Genomic DNA, 26,052 nt, shown 5'->3' on the forward strand with positions numbered 1-26,052 from the left:
GTACGATGACCCTTCACAAATTGCTCATAAGTATAGCTAGGCCAAATTACCATTTTGGCTCTGTAGTTACATCTAACTGCTTATGTACCACTGATCTCTCTAATGAACAATAGATCATAGTCCAACTATGACTAAACTTCTCTCAGACCAGGAGAGGGTGTGGCGCCACATTATTCATTATTCAAGATCCGGAATCAGTTCTTAGGAGAGTAATTTATCTACTTACCCATGTCTCGGGGAAGGAGTGAATTCCATCTTGTGTAATTATGTTCCCAGCTCCCCAATCAGACGAATCCCCAAAATGGTAGGCTTGTTGAGTTGCCGATCTGGCCACTCTCATCCATACAAATCAAAGGACCACCTTCATAGGCAGGAGTTCACAACTCACTTAGGATTCAGGTCATGCTACCTATGGTCATCCTAGTGAAATGTAAGTCTCTATTATTAACGGCGTTATATAAAGAGACTAATTATTTCGTGGTCTGATCTAAAACTTCTTTGTATAAAATATCCCCACTCACATGTCTATACATGAATGATCAAGATCAGATCCTTTGTAGCACTTTACAACAATTTGTAACACCTACAAAGCGGGTCATACTCGTAGTGTCACTAGGATAAGATATCCAACCTTATCCATCTATTACAGACCATTTAGGCTATCACTTAAATATGATTCACCCATATGTCTCTACATACATGTTTGAGTTACAAAGATAACCTTGAATGTTAGTTTATTGGTTTGTGGTTAATGCAATGAAAATATCATATATTTTATTAAATACACAATGAGCTTGTTCAATAATGTTTACAAACTATAAGACCCTATGAGATTTAGGGCATCAACCCCAACACATTTTATATGTTCAATTCATGCAAGTACTTAGCATTAATGCAATTTGACACTTCAAATTGCATTAATGTTAATGCTTAGGTGTTCAAATTAGTGGATTAATCCAACAAAAGTTGGACCAATCCACTATCTAATTTTTAAATTAAAAAATCATTTTCAAAATAATAAATCAAAATTGATTTTCATAAAATCAATTTCAATTCAATATCGAATTTCTAATTTTGAAAAATGATTTATTTAAATAATTAATTAAAGAAATTTAATTAATTAATTTAAATACTAATAATTTAATATCAAATATTAAATCAATTAAACACCTAATTAATACATGAATCTTATTCATGTAATTCAATATTTAAATCATTATTTAAATATATTAATTTCTCCAATTTCGTTTAATTTCAATTAAATTAAATGTTTTAATTGTATCGAATACAGTTAATGAAAACCCTAATTGAATTTGAATAATTCAAATTCAAAACCCTAATTTCGAATCTCATCATTTCAAATCCATTCTATTAGCTAATCCAAGATAATTTTACGAGCTACTAGAGGGATCTTATGGATCTTCAGATCATGAACTCCAACGATTTGAGATTAATTGGCTAAACACTCTAGGCCGAATAAATCAGTATTCGTTAACTATCGAGACACACCATTATAGCTCAATAGTTGCACTCTCCTCACTGTAGATATATTTCTGTCAATTTTAATCATAAACAGTAAGTCGATCCTTCAGAGGTCGTTCATATTTACAGCTAGGTCAAAATTACCATTTTACCCCTCTAAATATATCTTGTTCCTTAAGCTCCCACTGATCCTCCATTGAATAATTGGTTCATAGTCGAACTTGTAAACCATGACCCTCTCGATTATAAGAGGGCTGGGCCTAATTGTCCAAGACCAGGAATCAACACTTAAGAGAACAATCTATCTACTAACCTTAAGTCAGGTAGGATTGAATTCCATCTTGCAGAACTATGCCCTCAGCTATCTATCCAGTCTTATCCACAAAATGCGAGGCTTATTGAGCAGTGTTGTTGGACTACTCTCACCTATGCAGATTAAAGGATAATCCCGAATAAACCGGAGTTCATAGTTAGCTCAAAATTAAGATCAGGTTACCCTAAGTCATTGAATTTGAAATAGTTAGTTTTAACAATAAACGGTCGTTATAAAGAAAAGTGACTATTTCGATGTTCGGTCTTATGCAAACTCATTGCATAGGATGACCCAATTTACATGTCTCCACATGAATGATTTTGGAATCACATCATTTGTATCAGTATACAAAATAGGCTGCATCCAATAATGTCACCAGGATGAGGTACCTAATCTCAACCATATGCTTATAGACCATTTTGACTATATACTAAAACTTGATCCTCTTTTATGTCACCACATAAAGTTAAAGTATTCATATCGTTTATTTGATTTTTATAACACTATGCAATATCAATAATAATTTATTGAATAAAATACTCAATAATACTTTTATTGATAAATAGAATATGTTAACAATATTTACGAACTGCGAGTTTTAGGACATTTCCCACAGCTGGGGCATTCGTCAGCCCGAAGGGCATAACTAGAAACTCGTAATGGACTTCATAAGTTCGGAATGCTGTTTTCTCTACATATATTTCCTTCATTTGGAGTTAATGATACCCAGACTTTAGATCTAATTTGGAGGAAACGGCTAAACCATGGAGCTCATATAGAAGTTCCTCAATCACTGGAATTAGGAATTTGTCAGCAATAGTAATCTGGTTTAATTTTCGGTAGTCAACACAAAATCTCCAACTCCTATCCTTCTTCTTTACTAATATGACAAGGCATGAGTAGGGGCTTCGACTTGGCCTGATAATTCCCGCGTTTAACATTTCCCCTACAAGTTTCTTAATTTCCTCTTTCTGATTGTGCCCATACTTGTAAGGCCTTACGTTAATTGGGGATTGTCCTTCTTGGGTGATGATTTGATGATCTATCTCCTTCCTTGGTGGAAGTTATGTTGGTGTTCCAAAAATATCTTCATTCTTCTCCAATAAATATTGAATCATCACAGGCAGTCTCTCTTCCTCACTATTTCCATCCTCTTTAGTCACATTCTGATTATCTGTGATCTCAACATTTTGGAACTCAATCAAGAATCTGGGGTCTTTTTCCTCCCAAACCTTAGCTAAAGCCTTCAACAATATTTCTGAATGGGTTAATGTAGGATCTCCTTTCAGAGTCACTATTCGGTCTTCCTCCAAGAAACTCATTGTTAGTGATGGCCAGTGCACCCCCATAAACCCTGTAATGTAGAGCCATTGCAACCCCAAAACGACATCCATCTTTCCTAGGTCTATCGGAAGAAAATCAGCTATGATGACTAATCCTTGGAGTTCTAAGGTGACTGACTTGCACACCCCCTTCCCTCGTAGCGTGTCACCATTTCCTATCACCATCCCATACTTCCTAGTAGGTGTTATAGTCAGCTTCATTTCATCGATCAATTTCTAGTGAATGAAGTTATGCGTTGCCCCATAGTCGATTAGAATGATCACTTCCTTTTTTTTTAACGTCCCTCTTCAACTTCATTGTCCCACGCTTTGAGAACCCCATCATCGATCGTAGTGAAACTTCTGTATCTCCCATTACTTCAATCGAGTTCAACTCATGATTTTCTTTTATCTCCTCCTTTCCCGATTTGTCTTCTTAGTCATCTTCATTTGTAATAAAGAGCATTAGCTCGCGATTCTCTCGGCTCTTGCAACGATGACTGGTCGAGTACTTCTCATTGCATCAGAAACAAAGCCCTTTCTCCAATCGTTCTCTGTACTCGTTGTCGGACCGACGTCTGACTGGAGGATCCTTCTTCCCGACGTTCCCTTTTATGGGGATAGTTACCCGTCTAGTTGCCTCCATTTATGTGCCCTTAACGTTAGTTTTTACCGGTCCACTGCTACTTTTACTTCCCGCTTGGGCCTTCTTTTTCTCTAGCCCATTAACATCTAGGTCTGTAAGGGCTAACTTAAGGGCCATGTTATGATCATTGATGAGTTGGGCTTCACGCATATTGGCGTCCAAGCCCACTGGATGCCAATTGATCACCTTTGCTCATATTGATGGCTCTAGCCCATTCAGGAAGGCATCGATGAGGACTTCCTCTGCCATCTCCAGTAATGGCACAAAATAGGTAACGAATTTTTTTTACGTAGTCTGCATAGTTGCCTTCTTGCTTGATCCTTACTAGTCGAGCGCCGAGGCTCCCCTCAGTTGAAGGCCTGTAGTGTTCGAACATCCTCTGTTTCAGCTCTTCCCAGGTAACGATAGCTTTCCTATTATGGCTCCATCTGAACCATTCCACCTTGTCGGACGTGAAACTCACCACAACAACCTTGACTTTCTCCATATCATTGAGTTCATGGATTTCAAAATATGCTCGGCTCTATAGACCCACGATTCCAGATTTTCTCCACTAAAAATCGGCATCTCTAAACGTTTGTATTTACTCTTATTCATCCTTCTGCTTCCCATGCTATGAGTTAATTCCACTCTTCTTCCATTTTTCCTTTCAGCTTGGTTCGTGTTCCGCCCACCGCGCCTGAGTCACTGTTCTTCTTTGTTGCATTGCTTTCTCTAACATCCTTGGAAAGTTTTTCCACACTTTTGCAGAGGCCCAAGATCAAGTCCTTCATCGCGGAAAGCTTCTTCTCAATAGCTTCTAACCATTCTTCAATCTATTTCTTTCCCATTTTTCTTGTTCGTCCCAGGATTGTAACAACTCTAATACCAATTTGTTAGGTATCTTTCCCTTCCTGCACTCAGAAAACCCAACAACACAACAACCACAAAGAATAACTAGCAAAACACAATAATATCCTCTGCCTCAGAGTGTATTATTTCCAGAGAATGTTCAAGGAACTTATACTGAAAAAGAAAACAAGAATACAAAAGAGGAATAACAAAGAAAATAGAAAAGATAAGAAACATAACAATCTAGCCAATACGAGAGGGCTAGAATTCTCTCCTTCAAGCCACGGAAGTTTTCCAAAAATGATTCCTGCCCTTCCAACCTCCCTTCATTCTATTTATAACCAAGCCTCGTGGTCCCCCTTTTGGATTCCATTTCCCTCACGGTCACTACTTCCTCCCAGAATCCTAGGTGTAATTTCTCTTTTATCCTTCCTTTTATAAGTGTATGATTGGAGGTTAACATAGTCTTATCCCTTATTAGCCAAATACAAAGTGACATTTTGCACATGAAAGATGGTGAGAGGACATACACTAGTAAAAATGCAAGAAAACTAAACTAACAAATGAAAGTAAATACATATAGTGAAAAAATATAAAAAGTAGCTCACATACGTATGTGTTTATAGGTAACACACCTTGAACGAGTATGAATGTGACATGAGTACAATTCACTCGAGTTGCGATTTTTTCAAAAAAAAAAAAAAAAAAAAAAAAAAGGAAAAGTAAAACTCACCATTCTGTCACAACCTTGAGGAAATTAGGAATATGAATAGTGGCAAAGGATGTTGGTCGCATAAAATGAGACAACAAGAATTCTATTCACATGTAGGAGAATTGAGTTATGGAATTGCAACACAAAGTAGCTTCACTTCTTATACTCATTGCTTAACAATCAAAATGCCAATTAATTTGGAAAGCTAATTCATAGCTCAATTGATTAAGAAACCATCATTTGATTCACTTCAAGGCTTGAAGGAAGGAGGCTTTCTTATCAGAGTGGCTTGCTCAAACCCATAAGCAACCTCAATCAGCTTCGCCTCTGATCCCTTCAACCCTCCAAAGTTAATCCCAAATGGAACTCCTCCGCCGTCGTATCCTGCCGGAACATTGATCCCTGGAAAACCCCCAATTGCAAGAACTGTAGCTATGCCGGAACCTGGCGTCACCACCGCATCCAGCCGCTTCTTCTTCACTACCTTCTCAAACCCATCTTCCGTCAGCTTTGCTAAGTTCAACAGAGCCGCCGTCTGCACATCGCCGATCCCATTTGTGGCTTCGGCCGCCAGAAAAATCTCCTGGCCGAAAACGTTGAGCAGTTCCTGCACAGCCGTGATTCGAATCGATTACGAATGAATACGATCATTGTGCGATGAAAAACGGATTTAATATTGTGTTACCTGATCTGGGTTTGCGTTATTGAAGGCGATTATATCAGCCAAACTTCGAACAGGGGAAGCCACGAGCTCTTTCAGGTACTCATTTAAAGATTGTTTGAATTCAGCAAGTAATGCCACTGCTTCTCCACTTGCAGTCACGTTTAAGATGATATCTATATTTTCTATCTCTAGATTGTCTATCAAAATAGCTCCACCTTGCCTTCAATTTCAACAATGTTAGATTCCTTGTGTAGATTTGTTATGTATGTTCGTATTGAATTGTTTGTTTAAATGAATATGATGGAAAGATTTAGGGATTTTGTATGGATAGTTAAGAATGTTGGCTTTCTTACTTTAGAGTGTTGAAATGATCCTCAAAAGCTTCTGTGATGGCTGAATCATTGAAGAAGCTGAAAAAGGGGTTTCTCACAATTCCTAATCTTTTCCCTTTCAACCCAATTGGATTGAGGAATTGTTTGTAGCCACCATTTGGAATGTACTTGGAGGTTGTTCTAGTGGCTGCATCATTGTAATCAAATCCTACAATGGTGTCAAGAACTATTACAGCATCTGTTACTGTCCTGCCAATTGGCCTGTTTTCACATGTGAAGGTTACATGCTTTTAGTTTTATATCTTTGTAGAATGTTTTGCTGATGCAAGATTGCTCACCCAATAGTGTCTTGTCTCGGGGAGACTGGAATAACACCTGCTCTACTAGTGAGGCCAACCGTTGGTTTGATGCCGACAACCGAGTTGAAACTAGCTGGACAGAGGATAGAACCATCGGTCTCAGTTCCTATTGACACTGCTGCTATGTTTGCTGCAACTGATATGGCGGGTCCACTGCTGGATCCACAGGGTGATGCTGATAAAACATATGGATTCTGAAAAGAATTGTAGAAATCAAATGGTTTTTAGTTGTACTTGAAAAACATTAAATGTGGGGAAATTGTCTTTGGAGCCAATTCAAAGTAACACACCTTTCCCTGACCACCTCTAGCGCTCAAACCAGCTGGAGCAGTGAGGGACCTAAAATCAGCCCATTCACTCAAGCTAGCCTTTCCCAGGATGATGGCTCCAGCCCTCCTTAGTCTCTTCACTATGCCTGCATCATGAGGTACGATCGAGCCAAGCAATGCAAATGATCCAGCAGTAGTGTTCAACTTATCCTTAGTCCCAATGTTATCCTTGAGTAAAACTGGAATTCCATGCAGCCCACAAAGCGATCCAGGCTTCTTAGCCGCACGTTCTCTGTCAGCCTTGTAAGCTTGCAGCAATGCATCTGGGTTGATTTCTATGACTCCATGGACAACTGGGTTGAGTCTGTGAATTTCTCCAATGTAGAACTCGACAAGTCTCCTTGAAGTGAGCTGGTTTTGCTTGAAAGCTAACTGCAGGTCTTGCACTGTGGCTTCTCTGATTGACAATCCTCGAACCGTTGCAGAATGTGGCGCAGTCAAACAAAAGGCCACAAGAATCAGAAGCAATGAGAAGGCTACAGAACTAAGTGGTGAAGAGTAGGCCATGGAGGTTTGAAGTTGGAGTTTCGATGGAAGTTCTAAATTTTAGGCCATGGCATCATCATATTATATAGAAGCTTCAATGGAAGGTTTGGTTTTAGCATTGTTTTCTTGTACATGTTCTGAGCTTCTGACCAGGTTCTGGTTTATGGCAATAGAAAGATTACAAAAGGATGGGTTTGCAGATAAGAACATTAAAAATATGAAGATTTGATGAAGTCCAAAGCTAAAGAGGAGGGTATTGCCGTCCATGTCCGGTAGATTTATTTGTTTGTAGCTTAAGTTCTTATGTTATGTTTGTTTTGTTCATGGGATCTAAACCCAATGTTTGGTTGATTGATGAACTTGAAGAAATTTTTAAATGCTTTTCAAGGAATATGCAAATTGATGTGCAAAATTATAGCTGATGTAATTTGATGGTGAAGTTTTAATAAGTTTTCAAATTCAACCAGGTGGAGGATTGGACTATTCATTATTTTTTGGGGCCGTAATTTGTATCTTTTCTATTAAGGTATGTTCGAATTGACATGGTAAATTCTAACCTCGTTTTTATTTGAATTAGTTAGATCATTTAAAATGTTTGTAATTATTTATGTAATTGTATAAATTTTGTAATCATCATTCTTAATAAAATCGAAATGCGTGTTTGAGATAATTTTGTAAAAAAAAAAAGAAAAAGAAAAAAAAAGTGTATACTTTTAAAAATGTAAAATTAATAATTTAGAGTAAGTTCAAAGGGAATAGGAAATATGATCTTTACCCCATTTTCTTTTAACATATATATACAACTCTAAACCAAACATATTGACCTTGTTGCAATAGGTTTACATTTTAGAAATTAGTTACCATATTTACCACTTATGCATTTTAGTTTATTTGAATAAAAAATTACACTTTTGTTTCTAAAATTTGAATTTAGTAACATTTTGACTTCTCAATTTTTAAGCATATTTTAACTCATGAGATTTGAGTTTGGTATCATTTTAGACCATATCACTCATACTACAGCTAACAGAAGTTGGCATGACACATTTTTCTTTTATTAAATTAATATATTTCCTCTCTCTCATTTCTCCTTCTTTTTCCTCTCCTCTCAACCCAACCGCGATTGTTGCCATCACCATCGGTACTTATCATTGTTGTACGGTGCCACCGCCACTGCCACCTTCTCTTTCTTTTTTTTCTTTTTCATTTTTTCTCTGTTCTTCCTCTTCTTTATACTCTTCTTCTCTTTCCCATTCGTGTATGTGTATATCTTACACGTGGGAAGAAAGGGAGGAAGGAGGAAGAAGAGAAAAAAAAAAGTAGAAAGGAGAGAAAAATAAAAGAGGCAACAATAAAAGAGTGTTCATGGGTTGGGTTGAGTTGGTTGAGTTAAAAAGGACTTTTAAGATCAACCAGATTGTAAATTTCTTCAATCCAAATAATCCTCATTAAAAAATGAACCCAACCCAACCTAACCATTAAATATTTGGGTTAGGTTGGGTTGGGTTATTCAGGTCATTGATTTAAAATTTTGTTCTAAAAGAAGTAAAATGTTAATAAGTAAAAATTTGATTTAACTATTTTCATATATTGAATTAAGATTAATAACTCAATTTCAATTTAGATAATGTAAAATCTCTTTCCAAAATACTAAAAAAAAATATTTTTAAAAGTTGTTAGAGAATAAATTATCCAAAAAACTAATGAAATTAAATAAAACTAAAATAAATATATGTATATCTAATTGTATCACAAGCAAAAAATATACATTTTAAAGTTAATAAGGTTGATTCGGGTTGGTTTAGGTTATTTTAGATGATCCATGAACCAACCCAACCCATAAGATTTTTATTTTTTGAACCCAACCCATAAAATTTTTATTTATTTGAACCCAATCCATCCCAAAAGAGTTAACCCAACCCAAACCGTACGGATTGAATTTGGTTGGTCGGTCTTTTCGGGTCATAGGATTTTTTTAACATTCCTAATGATGACTATGGATGAATGGAGGGAGAAAGTCGAGAAAAAGGGAGAAAACGATGTCATGTCAACTTGCATTAGGGGATAAAATGTCCGGTTTAAAAATTCAGAGACCAAAAAGTTATCTTTTCCAAACTTCAGACACCAAATGTGTTTTTTTTTTTTCTCGGGGGAATAGAATTCAAGTCCAAAATAATAGGATATGTAGAACAAGGATAAAATAATTGCATATATAGAACAGAAACTGGTAAAAGATCAAAAACCCACACCCATCTACCATTTTGCACGCTGCTTCCCGATTTTCTCAAATCGAAAGCTTTCGCTGGCAGCTGTTATCAGTGATAGCTTTCCATTTGAGAAGTATGTTATTAGTTGCTATCGCTGATAACTGCAACTAGTGATAACTTCCAATTTAAGAAATGTGCTATCAGTTGCTATGACAAAGAGTTGCTATCAGTCTATCGCTGAAATCACTAATAGTTGCTATTAGTGATAACTTTCAATTCGAGAAATGTGCTATCAATTGCTATCGTTGATAGCTGTTATTAGTGATGCTACTATTAGTTATAACTTTCAATTTGAAAAATGGGTATCAGTTGCTATCACTGATATGTTTCTATAAATGATAGTCAAATAGTGGCTATTACTTATATGTTTCTATCAATGGTAATATTTTGATACTTTTTGTTGTTTGAATTTGATATCATGTTATACTTGTTTGTAAATAATTTAGGTCTTTTAATTAATTTGTTGATACATATTTGTGTTTGTATGTCGTTATTGATGCATATAGGTATAGAATGATATTCTTCTACATTGATATTCATAAAGGATATCATTGATAGCTACTGTTAATGATATTTTTTATTGCTATCAATGTAAAGGATATCAGTGATAGTATTTATGTACTATATAATGTTTGGATGTATGAGGAGACTAGGGAGATGGAAGAAAAACTAGAAAAAGGAAAGAAAATAAAAATAAAAATAAATCGGAGAAAAGAAAGAAAATTAAAAAATTAAAAAAAGATTAGAAGAAGAAGAAGAAGAAATAAGGGAGGACGAAATTAAAAGTTGAAAAAAAATTCAAAAGTTGATTGTCCAACACTTCCATATTTATAAATATTTTAAATGGTTTTATTAGGAAGGTGAAGATTTTCCTTTACATGAGGATTACTTGTGGGGGATTTAATTATTTAAATGAAGATTTCCATACACAATTAATCATATAGTTTACATAATATCTGGCTTTATGAAAATGATAATATTATTTTTTTAAAAAAGTTTAAAATGTGTTAAATAATCAAAATTATCAAAACCTAATATTTTAAATTTGAAAATGTGATGGCAACTTAACATAATTAGCTTGAACTCTTTAAATTAATAGTTTGTTTCAAAACTTTAAAAGCACAATAGCATTTATAGAAGAGAAAACAAATGGTTGATCTATCTTTTTGCAATTGAAGTCAAAACTTGGTATAATTCTTTTTCCAAAGGGGGTTAAGAGATATTCCCCATCCACATTGCCATTTGGAGGAAAATTAAGAAACACATGAGATATTATCTAAAAGAAATATATATGTGGAAAAGGCTATAATGGAGGCACTTTGGGATTGGTTGCCTAAAAGGATGGGCAAAATGAGATCACTCATTCCTATAAACCAATGTTATATAACCTTTTGCCAATGTCGACGTTAGAGCAGATTTCCGTATTATCCCATTGACATTTTAAACTTATACTCTCACTTCTTGATTACCAGTTATAGTTTCTCGCTCTCACTTTTGTTTTTGTTTTTCTTCTTTTTGTTAGTTTCGTTCTTGTTTCCTTAGTTTCTCACTCTCACTCCTGTTGTACAACAGGAAGAGAAAAGAGTATTGACATTTAATCATCACAAAAAAGGTAATAGAAAAATAAGAACAAGAAGCAAGAGCAAGAATGAGTAGCAAGAGGGAGTTCCTAACCTACGTGCACTATGGTAATTTTACTAATATGACATAAGCAAAAGATTAAAAAATAAGTTCTAGAAAGTGGGACAGATTTCATTTTGAACCTAAATTTTAGATCCGTACAATTCTCTAGAATGGACCTGGAAAGCAAAAACTTTTTAACCTTTTATTTTACCCTTTTTATCCTCATCGTAAAAAGAAAACACGAAGTTAAAAACCCATCATTAAAAAAAAAAAAAAAAAAAAAAAACCATTTATGTATACTTTTTTTAAACTTTCTGGATCCATTCATATACTGTCTGATAGAGCATTGCTTTCCCAGCAAAGAAGTTATTTTTCCTAAAGTTGCAGAAAATCTTCTATTTTGAAACTTGATACAGATAACTTTCACAAACTTGATAATTGAGAAAGAAGAGGAGGTGGCCTTCGTACCATGGTGGCTTGTTCATATGCATAAGCAATCTCAATTAGCTTTGGTTCAGTCCCTTTGAGACCTCCCAACAGAATACCAAATGGCTCTCCATTTCCCTCATATCCAGCAGGGACACTAATTGCAGGGTATCCCCCAATTGCTAGGACACCTTCTGCTCCTGTCCCTAATGTTATCATTGCATCCAGACTGTTGCCTTTCATTATTTCTTCGAACCCATATAGCGATAAGTTCATCATCCTACTAATTGCCTCCTTCTCCGTCTCTCCGATGCCATCGGTTTGTTCAGATAAAAGAAAGGCATCTTGACCATACTCTTTCATGTTCTCCTGTAATGCCAACAGGAAATATCAATAGCTTATCCCTTAGGAGAGACTACTACACAAACACAAACTGTGTTACTTGACGTTTTTGGAATGTTAAGTTATAATAGATTCGGCGGTTCTCTAAATGTCAAGTAACCCATTATCAAGAATGAAGATCTAAAACTTAACAACAAAGTCTTACCAGTTCGGGGTGGTTATTGTTGAAGGCAATAATGTCAGCTAGAGATCTAACTGGACTTTGGATCAGTTTCTTGAGGTAATCATTTATGCCAAGCTTGAACTCAGCTATGGTTGCAATAAATTCACCACTTCCAAAAGGATTCAAAATGACATCTACATTTGTTATTTGAAGGTTATCTACAATGGTTGCTCCACTTTTCCTTCAGTTTCAGCCAAGGGAAAAACTCTCAGCAATTAGTACACTACACTAAATACACCTTGAAAACTAATAGATACAATCCCAAACCGTTCGTACAACCTTTGGACTTTTCTTTTTGTTTAAAAAGTATTCAACTTTCATCCAACATTCTAATAAATTTCTACTGCAACAACTATAGTTTTGAAACGCTGTCAAAGATAATATTGCAACTTTTGAAACAATAGGAATGTCTTAAGCAAAAGGTAAAGTCCATTGGTACTTTTTGTAATTTAGCATGAAAAAAGAACTCATGGTATGATAACTCTAATCAAAATTCTCAACAGTAAAGAATCTAATCAAATCTTATGTGGGCCAAAAGAGAAAAAAAAAAGAGGTCATTTTGCAAATATACCTTAACAGATTGAGATGTTGCTCAAAGGTTGGAATGGCCATGGAGTCATTGGGATACAAGTCAAAAAAGGGATGCCTAACAATGCCCAATCTCTTTCCTTTAAGCCCATCTTTCCTCAGAAACTGTTTGTAACCACCTGAAGGTATGAACTGAGATGCTTCCTTGGTTGCCTCACAGTCCATTGGGTCAAATCCCACAATAGCTTCAAGAACATAAACAGCATCTGAAACTGTCCTACATATGGGCCTGTCAACTCCCCATCAATTCAATTGCACCTTCTTTATCAAACTTGTAAAGAAAGATTGTAAAAAAACACAGAAAGCAAGACTTTTTTCCCCATGGACCAATTAAAAAGTATCCCCATGTTCATAATATACTTCCTCAAAACAGTTGACAAGAAAATGATATTTGACCTGATTTTTTAAAATACGTTTTTCTAATGCTTTTCTGGGTCCATGTACTTTAACTCTCAATCTCTCACTTCTTATTTTTCCTCTCGTTGCCTATGTTCACTCTACTCTCGCTTGGTAGCCAAGGCAGAAAAAGAAGAAGCAAGAGTGAGAGAGGACAAGAGGGAAAGAGTTAAGAGGCAATGTAGGGAGAGGGAGCGAGAGGAAAAATAGGGAATGAGAGACTTATTTTGTTAAATTGGGTCCAATTTGATTTGGTTACAACTTTTTGAGATTTTTCAGTTTAAAAAAATATCCCCGTGGAACCTTTGACCTCGAGTTTTTTTGCGTTCATGTTAGTTACACATCACATTCACATTAGATCTTGAATGTGACTAAATAGTGCATTGTGAATCGCTAGAAAAACTTTTAAAATTCATGAGTCGAAATAACACGAGAGCATGAGCGTATTTTGAGAAATTAAAATAAATCGCGAAGGAACACAATAGATAATTCGCCATTTGCAAGTGGTTTGTAACATCATCAAAAGGTTAATCACCTAATTTTCATTGATTTCAAAATCAAGGTCAACCACATTTATGGGTGAACTTTAGGTCATCCGAAAAAAAAAATCACATTAGATCTTGAATGTGACTGAATAGTGCAACGTGCATCTCCTGAAAAACTTTTTAAATTTGCGAGTCGAAATAACACGAGAGCATGAGCATATTTTGAGAAATTTTTAAGACAAATCACGAAAGGGCACCGTAGATAATTCATCCGTTTGCAAGTGGACTGTAACATCATCAAAAAGTTAGTCACCTAGCCTTCATTGATTTCAAAATCATGGTCCCAAGGTCATCCAGGAGAGGGAAAAAAAAAACTCTCTAACCACTTAGCCATTGGTACAATTTTTTAGGTTAAAATGTCAAAACCAAAATATTCCAAATTTGAAGGGTTCAGTCAAGTTTGTGTATACCCTACCCAATTGTGTCTTGGCGAGGAGAGATAGGGATAACGCCGGCCCGGCTCGTGAGACCGACGGTGGGTTTGATGCCAACCACCGAGTTGTAATCGGCCGGACACAGAATTGACCCATCAGTTTCCGTTCCCAAAGACACGGTCACCATGTTCGCCGCGACCGATATTGCAGACCCACTGCTTGACCCACATGGATCCCCTCCTTTTCCATATGGGTTCTGTGTATTTCATTCCATTCAATTCAATTCAAGAAATCATGGAAGATTAGGGCAAAAGTCTTAGAAAAATATACTAACCACCGCTTGACCACCACGGGCACACCATCCATTGGGAATCTTCAAAGAACGAGACCCATACCACTCTGTAAGCGAAGTTTTCCCCAAAATCACCGCGCCGGCGTTCCTCAGGCGACTAACCACCGTCGCATCTCGAGGCACCACCGAACCCAGCAACGCGAAGGATCCGGCGGTTGTATTGAGGCGATCCTTGGTCGCAATGGCGTCCTTGAGCAGAATTGGAATTCCATGGAGTTCGCCTAGGGCTTTTCCCCCGGCGAGGAGCCTCTCTCGATCGGCGGCTTCCGCTTGAGCTCTTGCATCTGGGTTCACTTCGAGAACGCTTTTGAGGACTGGATTGAGGAAGTGGATCTTGTTGAGATAATGTTCGAGAAGTTGTGTGGTGGTGAGTTTGTTTTGGGAAAAGGCATTTTGGATTTCGGCGATGGTGGCTTCGTCGATGGGGAAGTCGGAGGAGCTGGCATCGCCGGTGAAGAGTAAGAAAGCTGAGAGGAAGAAGACGATGTTCATTCTTTCCGTTGGGTGCGTTTGGTCGGAGATTCGGTGGAATAGTATTCGGATTTTGTAATGGAGAGGCCATGGATAGTTGACATTTTCAAATCTCCACTCTCGAATTTCTTTTAGTTTAATGCACTTGCACATGGTAGTGATAATCTTTCAACTGTTAATTATGAGTTTTTTTGGGTGTATATTTCGTAATTTAGTACTATGACGAAGAACAAGAAACTGAGTTATCAGAACACTGGGCATATTAACATCTATCTATGGAGTTGGTCTTAAGTCCAACACTAGATACGTTAGTTTCATTGTGCTACACGATAGAAAGAGAAGCCTAAAACAATGTCAAGTTCGAATGTCATCAATATGTTGATCAATTATAATAATTTTGTTAAGAGCTCAACCGTACAAATGAACTTTAGAGTTTTTTGCAATGAGATCATAGATACCAAGGAAATATCAAAGTTAGATACACACGTATTCATCTCCTCCACAAATTCTCGGTCATTTTCTTGACATATCAAACACCATCAATTTCGTAATTGAGTTTTCAAGTGTAAACTTGCATCAATCCTTTTACAAAATTAAAACTTCCTATTTAGTTTGTTAAATATTTAATTGTTATTATTTTATTAAAATAAAATATTTGTAATGGACAACATAAACAAATAAGCCCATATTCTTTTAACAAAAACATTATTTAATAAATTATTAAAATAAAAAAGTAGTACAAAATATTATTTCAAATGAAAACGAATTCCATTTTGTTATTGATTATTATTATTTTATGATAATATGACAGGTTAGAAAATTAAACATTTGACCCAATAATAGAAATACATAATCTTTTTAGTTTCAAAAATTAAAGTTGCATCACATCCAAATAAAACATATTCTTTAATCTTTAGTATATTTTGAAATTTAACCTTTAGCATATTTTGAAGTTCATGTACAACAATCTAGTCCACATTAAAAGCAATATTGTTAAAATTTAAAAACTTCTTGTTCTTGTATATGTTATGTTGATCTACAAATTGACTAACAACCATATTATTTAATAAACTACAACAAATACTAAGAGGAATGAGTTCCACACAAAGTCTTGAATTAAAACTCACATTTGAAAGAGGGAACAGAACAAGAAGTGACAACTCTGCCTTATCCCTCCCTGCTTTCATGGCTGCTTGCTTGTCTTTGCTTTGCTGCAATAAAGCTACAAGAAAACAAACAACCAATAAATTCAGATTCAGAAAGGAAGGCACACCAAATTCCTTTCCTATACCAAAATCCTCTACAAAACATTTGCAGCTGTACACTCTATAGAACCATAGAACCAATCCTGTTCAAGTAAAGTCGTAACAAGGTTCTAAACAAAATGAAATCCAGTTTCCAATCAAAGTAACCCAAACAGAAACAACACTGCAATATTAATAATAAACTCTGCAGAGGAAATGGGACTTAAGATTAGAACAATAATGTTAACAAAGTAGAAGTTTGGCTACAAAACAGTACAATAAACACATCAAAACTGTTTCTCACTGGCAAAACTATAAAGAAAACAACATTAGAGAATGTTGTCATCATTCCAAAACTTTCTCTAACTTCCATATCTGTCTTTCAATCTCTCAGTTTTAAATCACATCCCTCAAGCTCCATTTTCGTCCCCGTCGCGTTCACCTTCGCAATCTCGAATTTCATTTTCTTCCCCACTGTAAAGAAATAATCAGCTGAGATCACATCAGAAACATACAAGGCTTCACCATTGATATACACAGAGATAGGTAGTTAGATAATGTGATGATACGCTACAACAGGGAAGAAACATAGAAATGGTTCAATCCAATTTCAGTTGATCATTGAACAAACCTGTCGGGACGAGATTCTAGTGACTCCTGCAGTGGCGACTCCGGTTTTCTCCAGCTTTTCTCTGTTCTATCCTCACCAGCCCGGCTCTTCCCATTGCCAAAGCTCTTTTTCCCAAAGGAAATGGCGTTGGATTTTTCTGTCTTCTCCTCCACCGACACCTCCTTAATCTTGGACTCTAGCTGCTCGTCAAGCTTTTTCCAGTCATGTCCCTTCTCGGCTAGAACCTCTTCCCTCGGTCTCGCCGCTCCAAATGGATTCGAACTCTTGGACCTCGCCGCCGTCCCTGATATCTCCGACGATTTCCCGTCGCTAACCGGCAGTGTCCGTGGCTGCAGATTAAGCTTTGGCCGACTACCAATGACGCCACCAGTATTACCTTCCTCTTTCTTTCTCCCCCAATTGTCTGAATCTGCACCGCCGCCGCTCGCCGTGAACCCTCCTCGTCGCTCTCTGTCAAATCCACCGTTAGCCCCAAATCTCCTTCCATCCGACGGAACATTGGTCTTATTAGAAACCCAACTCTCAGATTCGTCGGCTTTTGACGATTGCGAATCCGAAAACCCTACTCCTCTCTCCCTCCTCTCAAATCCATTTCCAGCCATCGGTTTCTTAGTTAAAGCCCAATTATCGACTTCGTCAGCCCTAGAAGATGTAAATTCCTTACTCGAATCCGCCCTATTAGACCCATTACCATTCCTCCGATTCTCATCAGAAACCCTAGACGAACCCCACTTGGAATTAGACGAATCGTCCCCATTAGAATACCTATTATTCCTTTCATACGAACCATTCGAACCATAATTCCTGAATCCACCACCAAGCCTGTTCCGGTCGAGCTCCTCCGCCGTCCGTTGGCGAGGGCCGGTGGGTAGTACCATCAAATCTTCATGTCTGAGGCTCTGGGAAGAAGATCTCGACCCGGTACTTCCATAGGTGTTGAACTCGGCCAATGAGAGAGTTTGCCCTTTCTTCTTCTGCTTGGTGGCCAAGGCGTCATTGAGGGAGGGAAAATCCAGGCTGAGTTCGGCTTGTTTCTGCAGTTCCTGTTCTTTAAGGAGTTGAGCTTCGTGTTCCTCAGAATCGAGGGCCCAAGCGCCTGGTTTTCCCCATGGAGAAACCATTGCCGCCATTGTTGCTTTGCTTTGAGATTCTGTGAGAATTTGGGGTTTGCGTTTGTTGGCAGCAGAATGAGTGGCCGGAGATGCGTCTCAAACGTTATAAAATGGGGAAATGACAGATTCTTATCGGACGGTTGAGGAATGACCCGTATGGGAATCAACGGCGGATGATGAGATTCTCCCATTTGCTTATCGAGCATAATTGTCAAAATATCATTTTTCTCTTTATTTATTATTATTTTTTTAACAACATTTTCCTCTTTGTACTCTCGGTAATAAAAAGTTTTCGCAATAAATTTTGAAAACATATTCACCTCTTTTATTTTTATCATAAATATTATTACTATTAACAACTAGCTAATTAAATTATTTTAAAGAATAAATTTAAGCTTTATTAAAATATAACGATTAAAATTAAATATTTAAAAGTTCAATAAATAAAATTAAATTAATTTCAAATTAAAAAAAGACCAAGATAATATTTTAATCCAAAGAATTTGTCTATTATATATCCTTTTTGATTTTTTTGAAAAAGGAAGAAAGTTTTTTTCCTTTCCCTTTTTCCTCTTTTGAATTAAGAAAGTTTTTTAAGTAGTTACGCTTATAATATTATGTAATTACTGGTTGTCATACGCTAATACTTTGACATATCGATATAAATAGTCTTATAAAACTAGTACACTTTTTTAAAACTCGTTAGTTTTCTTTTTGATCATCTGAAATAAGATTGGTCATCGAGATTTAGCTTTTTCTAATTTATCAATTGATTTGGGTCAAGATTGAGCGGTTATTTTTTTCAAATTTCATGTAATCTTCCCAAATCTTATACTTTTAAATTTTCTCTTAATTAACCTATCATTACCAAATATTATAAAGTAATTTTTCAAATATTTAGTTCATTATGTTTCTACAATTATATGAATTTCCGAACTTTCAAATGAACTTACCAATCATACAAATGGATCTCAAGTGATTGCATTTTAATTTTTAAAATATTGGGAAAGATTAAATTTTGCAAAAAAATAAAATGGTAAGATTTGAAAAAATTATGAAAATTTGATATAATTTGAAAATTCATTATAATTGTGGAACATAATTTAGGCTAAAGATTTTAAAAGTTACAAAAATATTTGATATAATATTTGGTTGAATTTGTAAAAATTTTAAATATATATAAGATTTGGTTGAATTTGTAGAAATTTCCATATATATAAGATTTGGTATAAGATTTTGGAAAATTATATAATATTTAAAAAAAATTAGCAGAATCTTCAATGTACTAAGAAGAACCAAATCAATCAATAAGTAAAAAAAATCAACTTTTTAACTAAGTCTTAGCAGTCAATCTTGTCCGGGATGAATCGAGAAAGTTTTTTCTTTTTAAAAATGCTAGTTTTAAAAAGTGAAAACTTGAAGAGTTTATTTTTGACAATTTTTTTTATAATGGAAAGTCTTCAAGTATTTGTAAATAATTAGTAAGAGAAAATAAATATTTAAAGGAAAAAATATTTATCTAGTCCTAAAGTATAGGTGTTTAGTTTTAAATCAAGATCAAAGGAGCATGATGAAGAAGCGTGTCATTATTTTAAATGTCATTTTTTGAATTTTAATCTTAATTTAGGACACATGTCAATTTGTAATTATATCCAAATTCAACCTTTTGTAATTTTATGACTAATTTGAAGAATAACATCACAATTTGTGATTTGTCAAAATTTCTCATTCAACAATATCAAATAAGCAGCCTAAGATTATAGTATAATTATGTATCCATCTACCAGACTGTTTTCTCACTTAACTAAGGTTCCCCTCTAAATCATGAGTCATCCGAACTATAGATGGATCTACACCATGAGGGAAAAGGAGAAATGACTAAAGATTTCCTTTTATAAAAGGATAAATTAGAGGTCTCAAATGAATGAATGTTATAACCTATAATTTACATATGGCACAGGCTATACTATTCATGCTGGAACCAGCATGGGAATACAACCCCGCCCCCCGCCCCAACACACCATTCTATCAATAAAGATCCTTACCAGATCGAGCAGCTCGAGTTTCAACACTAAACCTTTTGGCAGCAGTGGAGGGGACAGGACCGCTCGAGTCTTGACAAGACCATGACCGACATGCCAATGTCCCGATATAAAATCGGGCAATGTACTCATTCTTCCAGTATGAGTATCCTTTAAAGTTGCATTTAAGACCATTCCATTGCCTTCCAAATAACGATCACAACAGAATGCTCATTCTTCAGTGTAATGTGAATTGCTTATGGTGATCAAATGTTCTTCAATACCTTTCATTGAATCCCCGCTAATATACCATGCCACAGATCCTGCAAACACGGGTATAACTTATGTGTTAGTAGCCTTGTGCAAGTTTTATTGCCCATTTCCAATATAGTAATATATATACATTTGCTCTATGAAACATTAACCATTGCCACATTTAACCCCTTTTTATTTAGGTAAGGCTCTGTATAGGACCATATTTTTGACAAATGATACTATACAAAACAATGTTGAAGAACAGATCAGAGATTCTGATACACTAAACAGATGTCTCAACCACCCTTCTTGATGCTATGTGGTTTATACGGGCACCGCATACACAGTCATTTTGCAATATACGGTATCACGCGATAATTAATTAGATATCAAACCATACAAAGATTTCTCAATTGATGGACAACGGGGATAAGTAAAAGGGATGTTTATATGAAATACCTTGTGAGGAGACCGGTTGCTGTTCTCTGGTTGAGTGAAGAATAATAGTTCCAGAAAGGACGGTAATGAATCCGCATAATTCAGAGACTATGGTGCTCGCATTCTGGCCTGACCAGTCCTGCAGAGCATAAACAGACGTAACCGATTTATATTGGCTGTTCTACACCTGAACGGATGTAATACCCGAGATCTGAGGAGCTATGTGGTTAAGAAATTTACCTTAAACATGATAGCACTAGCAATAATAGTCAATGTCGTGAACATGGCATAATATACGGGAGATACAAGGGCTGCATTGAATGTATCCAATGCCTGAAACGAAAAAGACCATATCAGTCAACATAAATACACAATCCTGTTCAAGCATTTGGTTAAGAAAGGAATAGGAAACAACTGTGCCCTCCATATTAATATGACACCAACCTTATTTAAGTAATTTAGTTGTGTGATGACACAGACTACTGCAACTGTGACAAAAAGCCAAGTTTGAGGGTAAGCTACTTGGCTTACCCCGTCAAGCGTAAGCCTTATCGCTATTCCAATAGCTTTAATACTCATAACCTGAGTTAATCACAAACGTTTAGAAAATTTCAATTCAAATAAAAGTTGTAAAATAGTTTGATCTAGCAGAAATGCATAGCTACCGTCAATGAGCCCATTAGAGAACAGATTCCCAAGTAGACCAGTATGTTTACATGCCCATAACGAGGTTCGAAATACAACATAAGAGCCAAAACTAACGAAGCTATAGCAGCAATGTAGACTAGAAAAGCTGTTCAGGGATTAAGAAAAAAGAGATATTAAGTACGAGGTTTGATGATGTTTCATTAAATGAAATTCATAAGAATCAATTCTTACCTGGTTGAGTTGCTAAATCCCAAATCTCTTCAACAGAATCAGGAGTACGTTCCTGTGGTGCATGGATAACTATTATAACTGATCCTACAATACAAGATAAACACCCTACAACACCCATTTTCTGTAGCCTCTCCCTCAATAAGAAATGGGCTAAAACAGCACTGCACAAATCATCAGGAAAAAAAAATTGTGAGATCCACCTGATTTACATTTTTTGTTTTACACAAATAGTACAAGAATCTCAATAGGGACTCACCTGACAATAATACTCAGTGCACCAAGGGGTGTGACTAAAACTGCTGGGGCATAAATATATGCTACAAAGTTTGCAATCTCTCCGATAATCACTATTTAGAAAGAAAGAAAAATCAGAATCAGGATCAGGATCAACTTCATATTTTTGACAATAAGGATCAGACATATTATTATACATACTTGTGATCATGCCTGCCCACCAAAGTGGCTCTAACAGGTATGTATAACCGCCAACACCTGTTTTAAGAAAGAGACTATAAGCATCAACCAGTATAAAAGAGCATGAACATTGCCTAGAAAACTCTTGAACTGAACATCCATAAGAAGTAATAACAAAGCAGATGAACAAATAAATTCATTAATTAAAGATCTTTCGGTTCATCAAGAGGATAACAACTCTATTTACAGCTTAGACCAGCTTACAAAGTACCTTAAATCTATAGTGACCACCTACCTAGGATTTAATATCCTACGAGTTTCTTGACATTCAAATGTTGTATGGTCGGACAGGTTATCCCTTGAGATTATTAGTTAAGGTGTGCATAAGCTGATCCAGATACTCGTGGATATCAAAAAAGAAAAAAGAAAAAAAAAACACCTCATATCCCAGCCCCCTAAAGCTTCCATCTGACATCCAAAAGATGGCTCATGGTGTTCTGAATCCAAGATCTTATTGGAGAGCCCAATCCCAACCCTTAAAGCCAAAGCTTCCATACGTTTAAAAGCTCAATTGCCCTGTGTGCCAGGATCCATTGTTGAATAAGTGGCACCAATGATAGACAAATCAAGAAGAAAAGTCCACACGGAACTAACTAACCCAAAAGTTTTGACATAAATTTACCTGAAAGAAACTCCCCTTGCTTCCTAACAGGGCATAAAACACAATACAGAAAGAAAAATTCAAAATGAATCAGATTGCATCCAACCAACAAATACATTGGACAATCAGAAATCAAGCATTTCAATTCCACAAGAAGGCGAAACCAAAACCAAGAAATAAATATAAAAATTAATTCGTGAGTCGTAATCACAGACCTGCTCTGGCCCCTGTAGCTCCGGCACGCTTAAGTCCCTTCTTCTTCAAGATAAAACTCGACCCAATAAACGCACTGGACGCCATAGCTAGAACCAGACCCTTCGTATTCTCCGAAATCGTCATTTCTACCTCGCAAACACACCGCAGACAATAGGTTCGCTCGGATTAAATCAAAGGGTTCCCACAAACTCCCGCCCGAATTGGGTTGCAATCCAAAATTCAAACGAGCGGCAATAGAAAACAAAAACAGCAAGAATCAATCATAAATCTGATTGCCCAATGAAAATTGGGAATAATGGGGCCACCACTACCAATAACCAAGTTTCCGCCAAAAGAAGATCACGAGTTCCAAGAAATGGAAGAAGAAAGGCAATGGGGTCGCCGGAGAAAGGAAAGTCCGACGAGAAAAGAGATCTGAAAAGAATTTCTCGATGCAACGCACTCCCTTCGTCGTTCGTCGTATTGCCGTAATTTTTCTGATGGGAAAGAAAGGCTCTATGGTTTTCCTTTAATTATTAATTTTTATTTTTTGGTTTTAAAATAAATTTTGCAATACGTGTCGGCTATCTAGTGGATATATTGTAATGCCACTGATAAATAAATAAAATAAAAAGTACGCGTTTGTTTTTTTTTAGAAGGTTGAAAATTAATTAACGTATTAGGATTTTTTTTTGTGGGGCCAGCCAGTTCATTTTGCTTGATGTTTGTCGGCAGAGATTTTTTTTTTCACTAAAAATCAATTTAAACCCTTAAATTAAATTGTATTAGTTCGAGGTTAAAAATATTGACGTGGAAATGTTGACATGGAAATATCACTAAAAGTACCGAAAATGATATATATTTCTAGAAAATTATCAAAACAAAAAATTCAAACACAATGACAACATGAATATGGAAAAAATATAATAAAATAAATAGATATTAAAACAAATAAAACATAATATATAAATAAAATAAGTTAACCAAATATGAAATAAGTAATTTCTCTAAAATAACCACTTTTTCTAATTTTCATGAATTTGACCCAATATGCATCTTCCAAAACCCACAAATACCACAATTTATAGGCAAGCTAGCAAGTATAAGGTGAATTACATAGATACTGATGTGTAATGTTGAGACACATAAACAACATTTAGGAAATGAGGGTATGGTACATGGTCAATGAAACACTAAGCATCAGGGGTATCTATTATCATAGTATTTATAATACTCCCTCTTTCAGCATTTAATGGGTATCTATTATCTTAGATGCTCATTTTATGTATGAAATATGCATCGTTAAAATCTTACTGGGAAAAACCCAATGGGAAAAAATCTTAATGAAGGGAAAAGACTATATATTTCATATAATTTATACTCTTACAAAGTATATTTACTCCCTATCATAGAAACATCACTTGGGATCTCTGAGTTGCCGCCTTCCAATGTTATACACCAAATTTTCAAAGATTACGCTAGGTAATGCTTTTGTAAATAAGTCTAGGTTATCTTTCAAACAAATTTGTTGTATAGTGATGTCATCATTTTAATTTCCTCAAGATCATGAGTGTAGAAAATTTTTGATGAAATATGCTTTTAGATAACATGTGTTGATATCTAGCTTTGTGTGGATCAGATAAATATTTAGAATTTGGATAACCAACCGTATCAAAATTCGATTTATTTGAATAAAACAAACTCATATCAATCGTTCCTCGAAGATAATGGAGTATATGCTTAATTCCGTTCTAATGTCTTTTTGTTGGAGGAGAATTATATCTTGTTGATTATGATCTTGTATTATTAGCAAGATACATAAGTGAACCAATTGTACTAATATATGGTACTTAGAACCAAGAAGTAATTCATTATCATCTCGAGGTCGTAATATATCTTTCTTCGCATCTGGTGAATGATCTTTCTTCACATCTAGTGAACGAACTTCCATTGGAATGTTCAATGGATGTGCTTTGTCCATATAGAATCTTTTCAAATTTTTTCTTGTATAGGTTGACTGATGAACAAATATCTGATATGCTAAATGTATTTGCAAGCCAAGGTAAAAAAATTTTCTTCTAAGATATTTGATCTCAAATTATTTATTAAGATATTCTATTGCCTTTGAAAGCTGTTCAGGAATCCTAATTATTTAAGTCATCAACATATACAGTTATAATAGCAAATCCTGACTGTGATTTCTTTATCAAAACACATGGATATATTTGATTGTTTTGATATCATTCTTTCAACAAATATCTATTCAGGTGATTGTACCACATTCATCCTGATTGTTTCAATCTATATAGCGATCTCTATAACTTTATTAAATACAATTCTTGGGAATTTGATTTATATGTCAGGTACCTTAAATCTTTATAGGATTCTTATATAAATATCATTATCAAGAGATATGTTGTGACTACATCCATAAGATGCATGTCCAGATTTTCATACACAGCTAGACCAATTAAATATAATATAATTGCATCCACCACCGGAGATTACGTCTCCTCATAATCAATACTAGGTATTTGTGAAAAAACTCGTGCAATTAGTCTTACTTTATAACTTGTGGCCACATTATTTTTATTTCTTTCTCTCACACGTACTCATTTGTATCCCACAGGTTTGACACCTATTGGTGTTCTACGGGTAAAAAAAAATCTAACTTTTTTAGAGTGGGTTTAGTTATGTCTCAATTGCTTTTTTCCACCGAAGTCAATATTTTCTATGTCGACATTCTTCAACAGATTTTAGTTCAGGATCCTCACTTTCATATATAATATCAAGAGCAACATTATACGCAATAACTATATTAGTTCGATTTTTTTTTTCTGTCATGACATAGTTTATTGAAATCTCATTATTATCTTTAGGTATTTCACCTTCTTTATTAGTCATGTCAAAGATTTATTCATAGGTATTGATACCCTCAACCAAGTATTCTTGACTATTTATTAATTTTCTTTTTCGAGGATTTTTTATTTTCAGGACTCGATAGTCTACCATACTTTTGACGTGCTTTAGACTCGTTAGTGACAACTTGCTATGTTGGGATATCAATTTTCGATGGAACATTTGCAACTGGTATATGTGATTTAGTTACTTTCTTTGCA

General features: G+C 35.4%; 4 protein-coding genes and 1 long non-coding RNA gene across 8 annotated transcripts; 1 reads left to right on the plus strand and 4 right to left on the minus strand.

The window, feature by feature from the left end:
- Positions 1–5,345: 5,345 nt before the first annotated feature.
- On the plus strand, positions 5,346–7,966 carry LOC150036311 (uncharacterized). The gene is made up of 2 exons (XR_016529612.1): positions 5,346–6,066; positions 6,613–7,966. It is a non-coding gene; the product is annotated as an uncharacterized LOC150036311 (long non-coding RNA).
- On the minus strand, positions 5,557–7,882 carry LOC120077566 (putative amidase At4g34880). Its single transcript, XM_039031496.2, has 5 exons — positions 6,952–7,882; positions 6,641–6,855; positions 6,324–6,563; positions 5,992–6,190; positions 5,557–5,913 (listed from the first exon to the last, which is right to left on the minus strand). Exons 1-5 carry the CDS (start codon positions 7,495–7,497, stop codon positions 5,557–5,559), a joined length of 1,557 nt encoding a protein of 518 aa, XP_038887424.1. The 5' UTR covers positions 7,498–7,882.
- Positions 7,967–11,655: 3,689 nt separating the features above from the next.
- LOC120077881 (putative amidase At4g34880) lies at positions 11,656–15,481 on the minus strand. The gene is made up of 5 exons (XM_039031975.2): positions 14,595–15,481; positions 14,302–14,516; positions 12,929–13,174; positions 12,340–12,538; positions 11,656–12,161 (listed from the first exon to the last, which is right to left on the minus strand). The coding sequence occupies exons 1-5, from the start codon at positions 15,234–15,236 to the stop codon at positions 11,790–11,792; spliced, it is 1,674 nt and encodes a 557-aa protein (XP_038887903.1). The 5' UTR covers positions 15,237–15,481; the 3' UTR covers positions 11,656–11,789.
- A 571-nt stretch (positions 15,482–16,052) lies between these two features.
- LOC120077882 (eukaryotic translation initiation factor 4B3-like) lies at positions 16,053–18,385 on the minus strand. 2 transcript variants are annotated; one of them, XM_039031977.2, is made up of 2 exons: positions 16,959–18,385; positions 16,053–16,305 (listed from the first exon to the last, which is right to left on the minus strand). In XM_039031977.2, exons 1-2 carry the CDS (start codon positions 18,086–18,088, stop codon positions 16,251–16,253), a joined length of 1,185 nt encoding a protein of 394 aa, XP_038887905.1. In that variant the 5' UTR covers positions 18,089–18,385; the 3' UTR covers positions 16,053–16,250. The 2 variants fall into 2 exon arrangements, with proteins under 2 accessions (XP_038887905.1, XP_038887904.1); XM_039031976.2 differs by lacking the exon at positions 16,053–16,305 and adding an exon at positions 16,520–16,801.
- A 1,560-nt stretch (positions 18,386–19,945) lies between these two features.
- On the minus strand, positions 19,946–23,464 carry LOC120077128 (putative magnesium transporter NIPA6). 3 transcript variants are annotated; one of them, XM_039031026.2, is made up of 11 exons: positions 22,954–23,451; positions 22,760–22,782; positions 22,517–22,653; positions 22,099–22,155; positions 21,920–22,010; positions 21,664–21,824; positions 21,450–21,577; positions 21,229–21,366; positions 21,025–21,117; positions 20,806–20,923; positions 19,946–20,414 (listed from the first exon to the last, which is right to left on the minus strand). In XM_039031026.2, the coding sequence occupies exons 4-11, from the start codon at positions 22,106–22,108 to the stop codon at positions 20,323–20,325; spliced, it is 831 nt and encodes a 276-aa protein (XP_038886954.1). In that variant the 5' UTR covers positions 22,109–22,155; positions 22,517–22,653; positions 22,760–22,782; positions 22,954–23,451; the 3' UTR covers positions 19,946–20,322. The 3 variants fall into 3 exon arrangements, with proteins under 3 accessions (XP_038886954.1, XP_038886956.1, XP_038886953.1); XM_039031028.2 differs by lacking the exon at positions 22,517–22,653 and having other exon boundaries at positions 22,954–23,435; XM_039031025.2 differs by lacking the exons at positions 22,517–22,653; positions 22,760–22,782 and having other exon boundaries at positions 22,954–23,464.
- Positions 23,465–26,052: the final 2,588 nt, after the last annotated feature.

The sequence above is a fragment of the Benincasa hispida genome, chromosome 5 (genome assembly GCF_027475165.1).
Source record: "Benincasa hispida cultivar pf3 chromosome 5, pf3_genome.v1.1, whole genome shotgun sequence".
NCBI classification, from domain to species: domain Eukaryota; kingdom Viridiplantae; phylum Streptophyta; class Magnoliopsida; order Cucurbitales; family Cucurbitaceae; genus Benincasa; species Benincasa hispida.

Excerpts from the sequence above, each read along its gene's own strand:
- LOC120077566 (XM_039031496.2), bottom strand. The coding sequence starts at position 7,497 with ATGGCCTACTCTTCACCACTTAGTTCTGTAGCCTTCTCATTGCTTCTG. Across the intron at positions 6,856-6,951 it reads CTAGAGGTGGTCAGGGAAAG|AATCCATATGTTTTATCAGC; the intron begins GTGTGTTACTTT and ends AATTCTTTTCAG. Across the intron at positions 6,191-6,323 it reads GATCATTTCAACACTCTAAA|GCAAGGTGGAGCTATTTTGA; the intron begins GTAAGAAAGCCA and ends TTGAAATTGAAG.
- LOC120077881 (XM_039031975.2), bottom strand. The coding sequence starts at position 15,236 with ATGTGCAAGTGCATTAAACTAAAAGAAATTCGAGAGTGGAGATTTGAA. Across the intron at positions 13,175-14,301 it reads CCTCGCCAAGACACAATTGG|GCCCATATGTAGGACAGTTT; the intron begins GTAGGGTATACA and ends GGGAGTTGACAG. Across the intron at positions 12,539-12,928 it reads CAACATCTCAATCTGTTAAG|GAAAAGTGGAGCAACCATTG; the intron begins GTATATTTGCAA and ends CTGAAACTGAAG.
- LOC120077882 (XM_039031976.2), bottom strand. The coding sequence starts at position 18,088 with ATGGCGGCAATGGTTTCTCCATGGGGAAAACCAGGCGCTTGGGCCCTC. Across the intron at positions 16,802-16,958 it reads CTAGAATCTCGTCCCGACAG|TGGGGAAGAAAATGAAATTC; the intron begins GTTTGTTCAATG and ends ATTTCTTTACAG.
- LOC120077128 (XM_039031025.2), bottom strand. The coding sequence starts at position 23,077 with ATGACGATTTCGGAGAATACGAAGGGTCTGGTTCTAGCTATGGCGTCC. Across the intron at positions 20,924-21,024 it reads CTAGTGCTATCATGTTTAAG|GACTGGTCAGGCCAGAATGC; the intron begins GTAAATTTCTTA and ends TATGCTCTGCAG. Across the intron at positions 20,415-20,805 it reads GCAACCGGTCTCCTCACAAG|GATCTGTGGCATGGTATATT; the intron begins GTATTTCATATA and ends CCGTGTTTGCAG.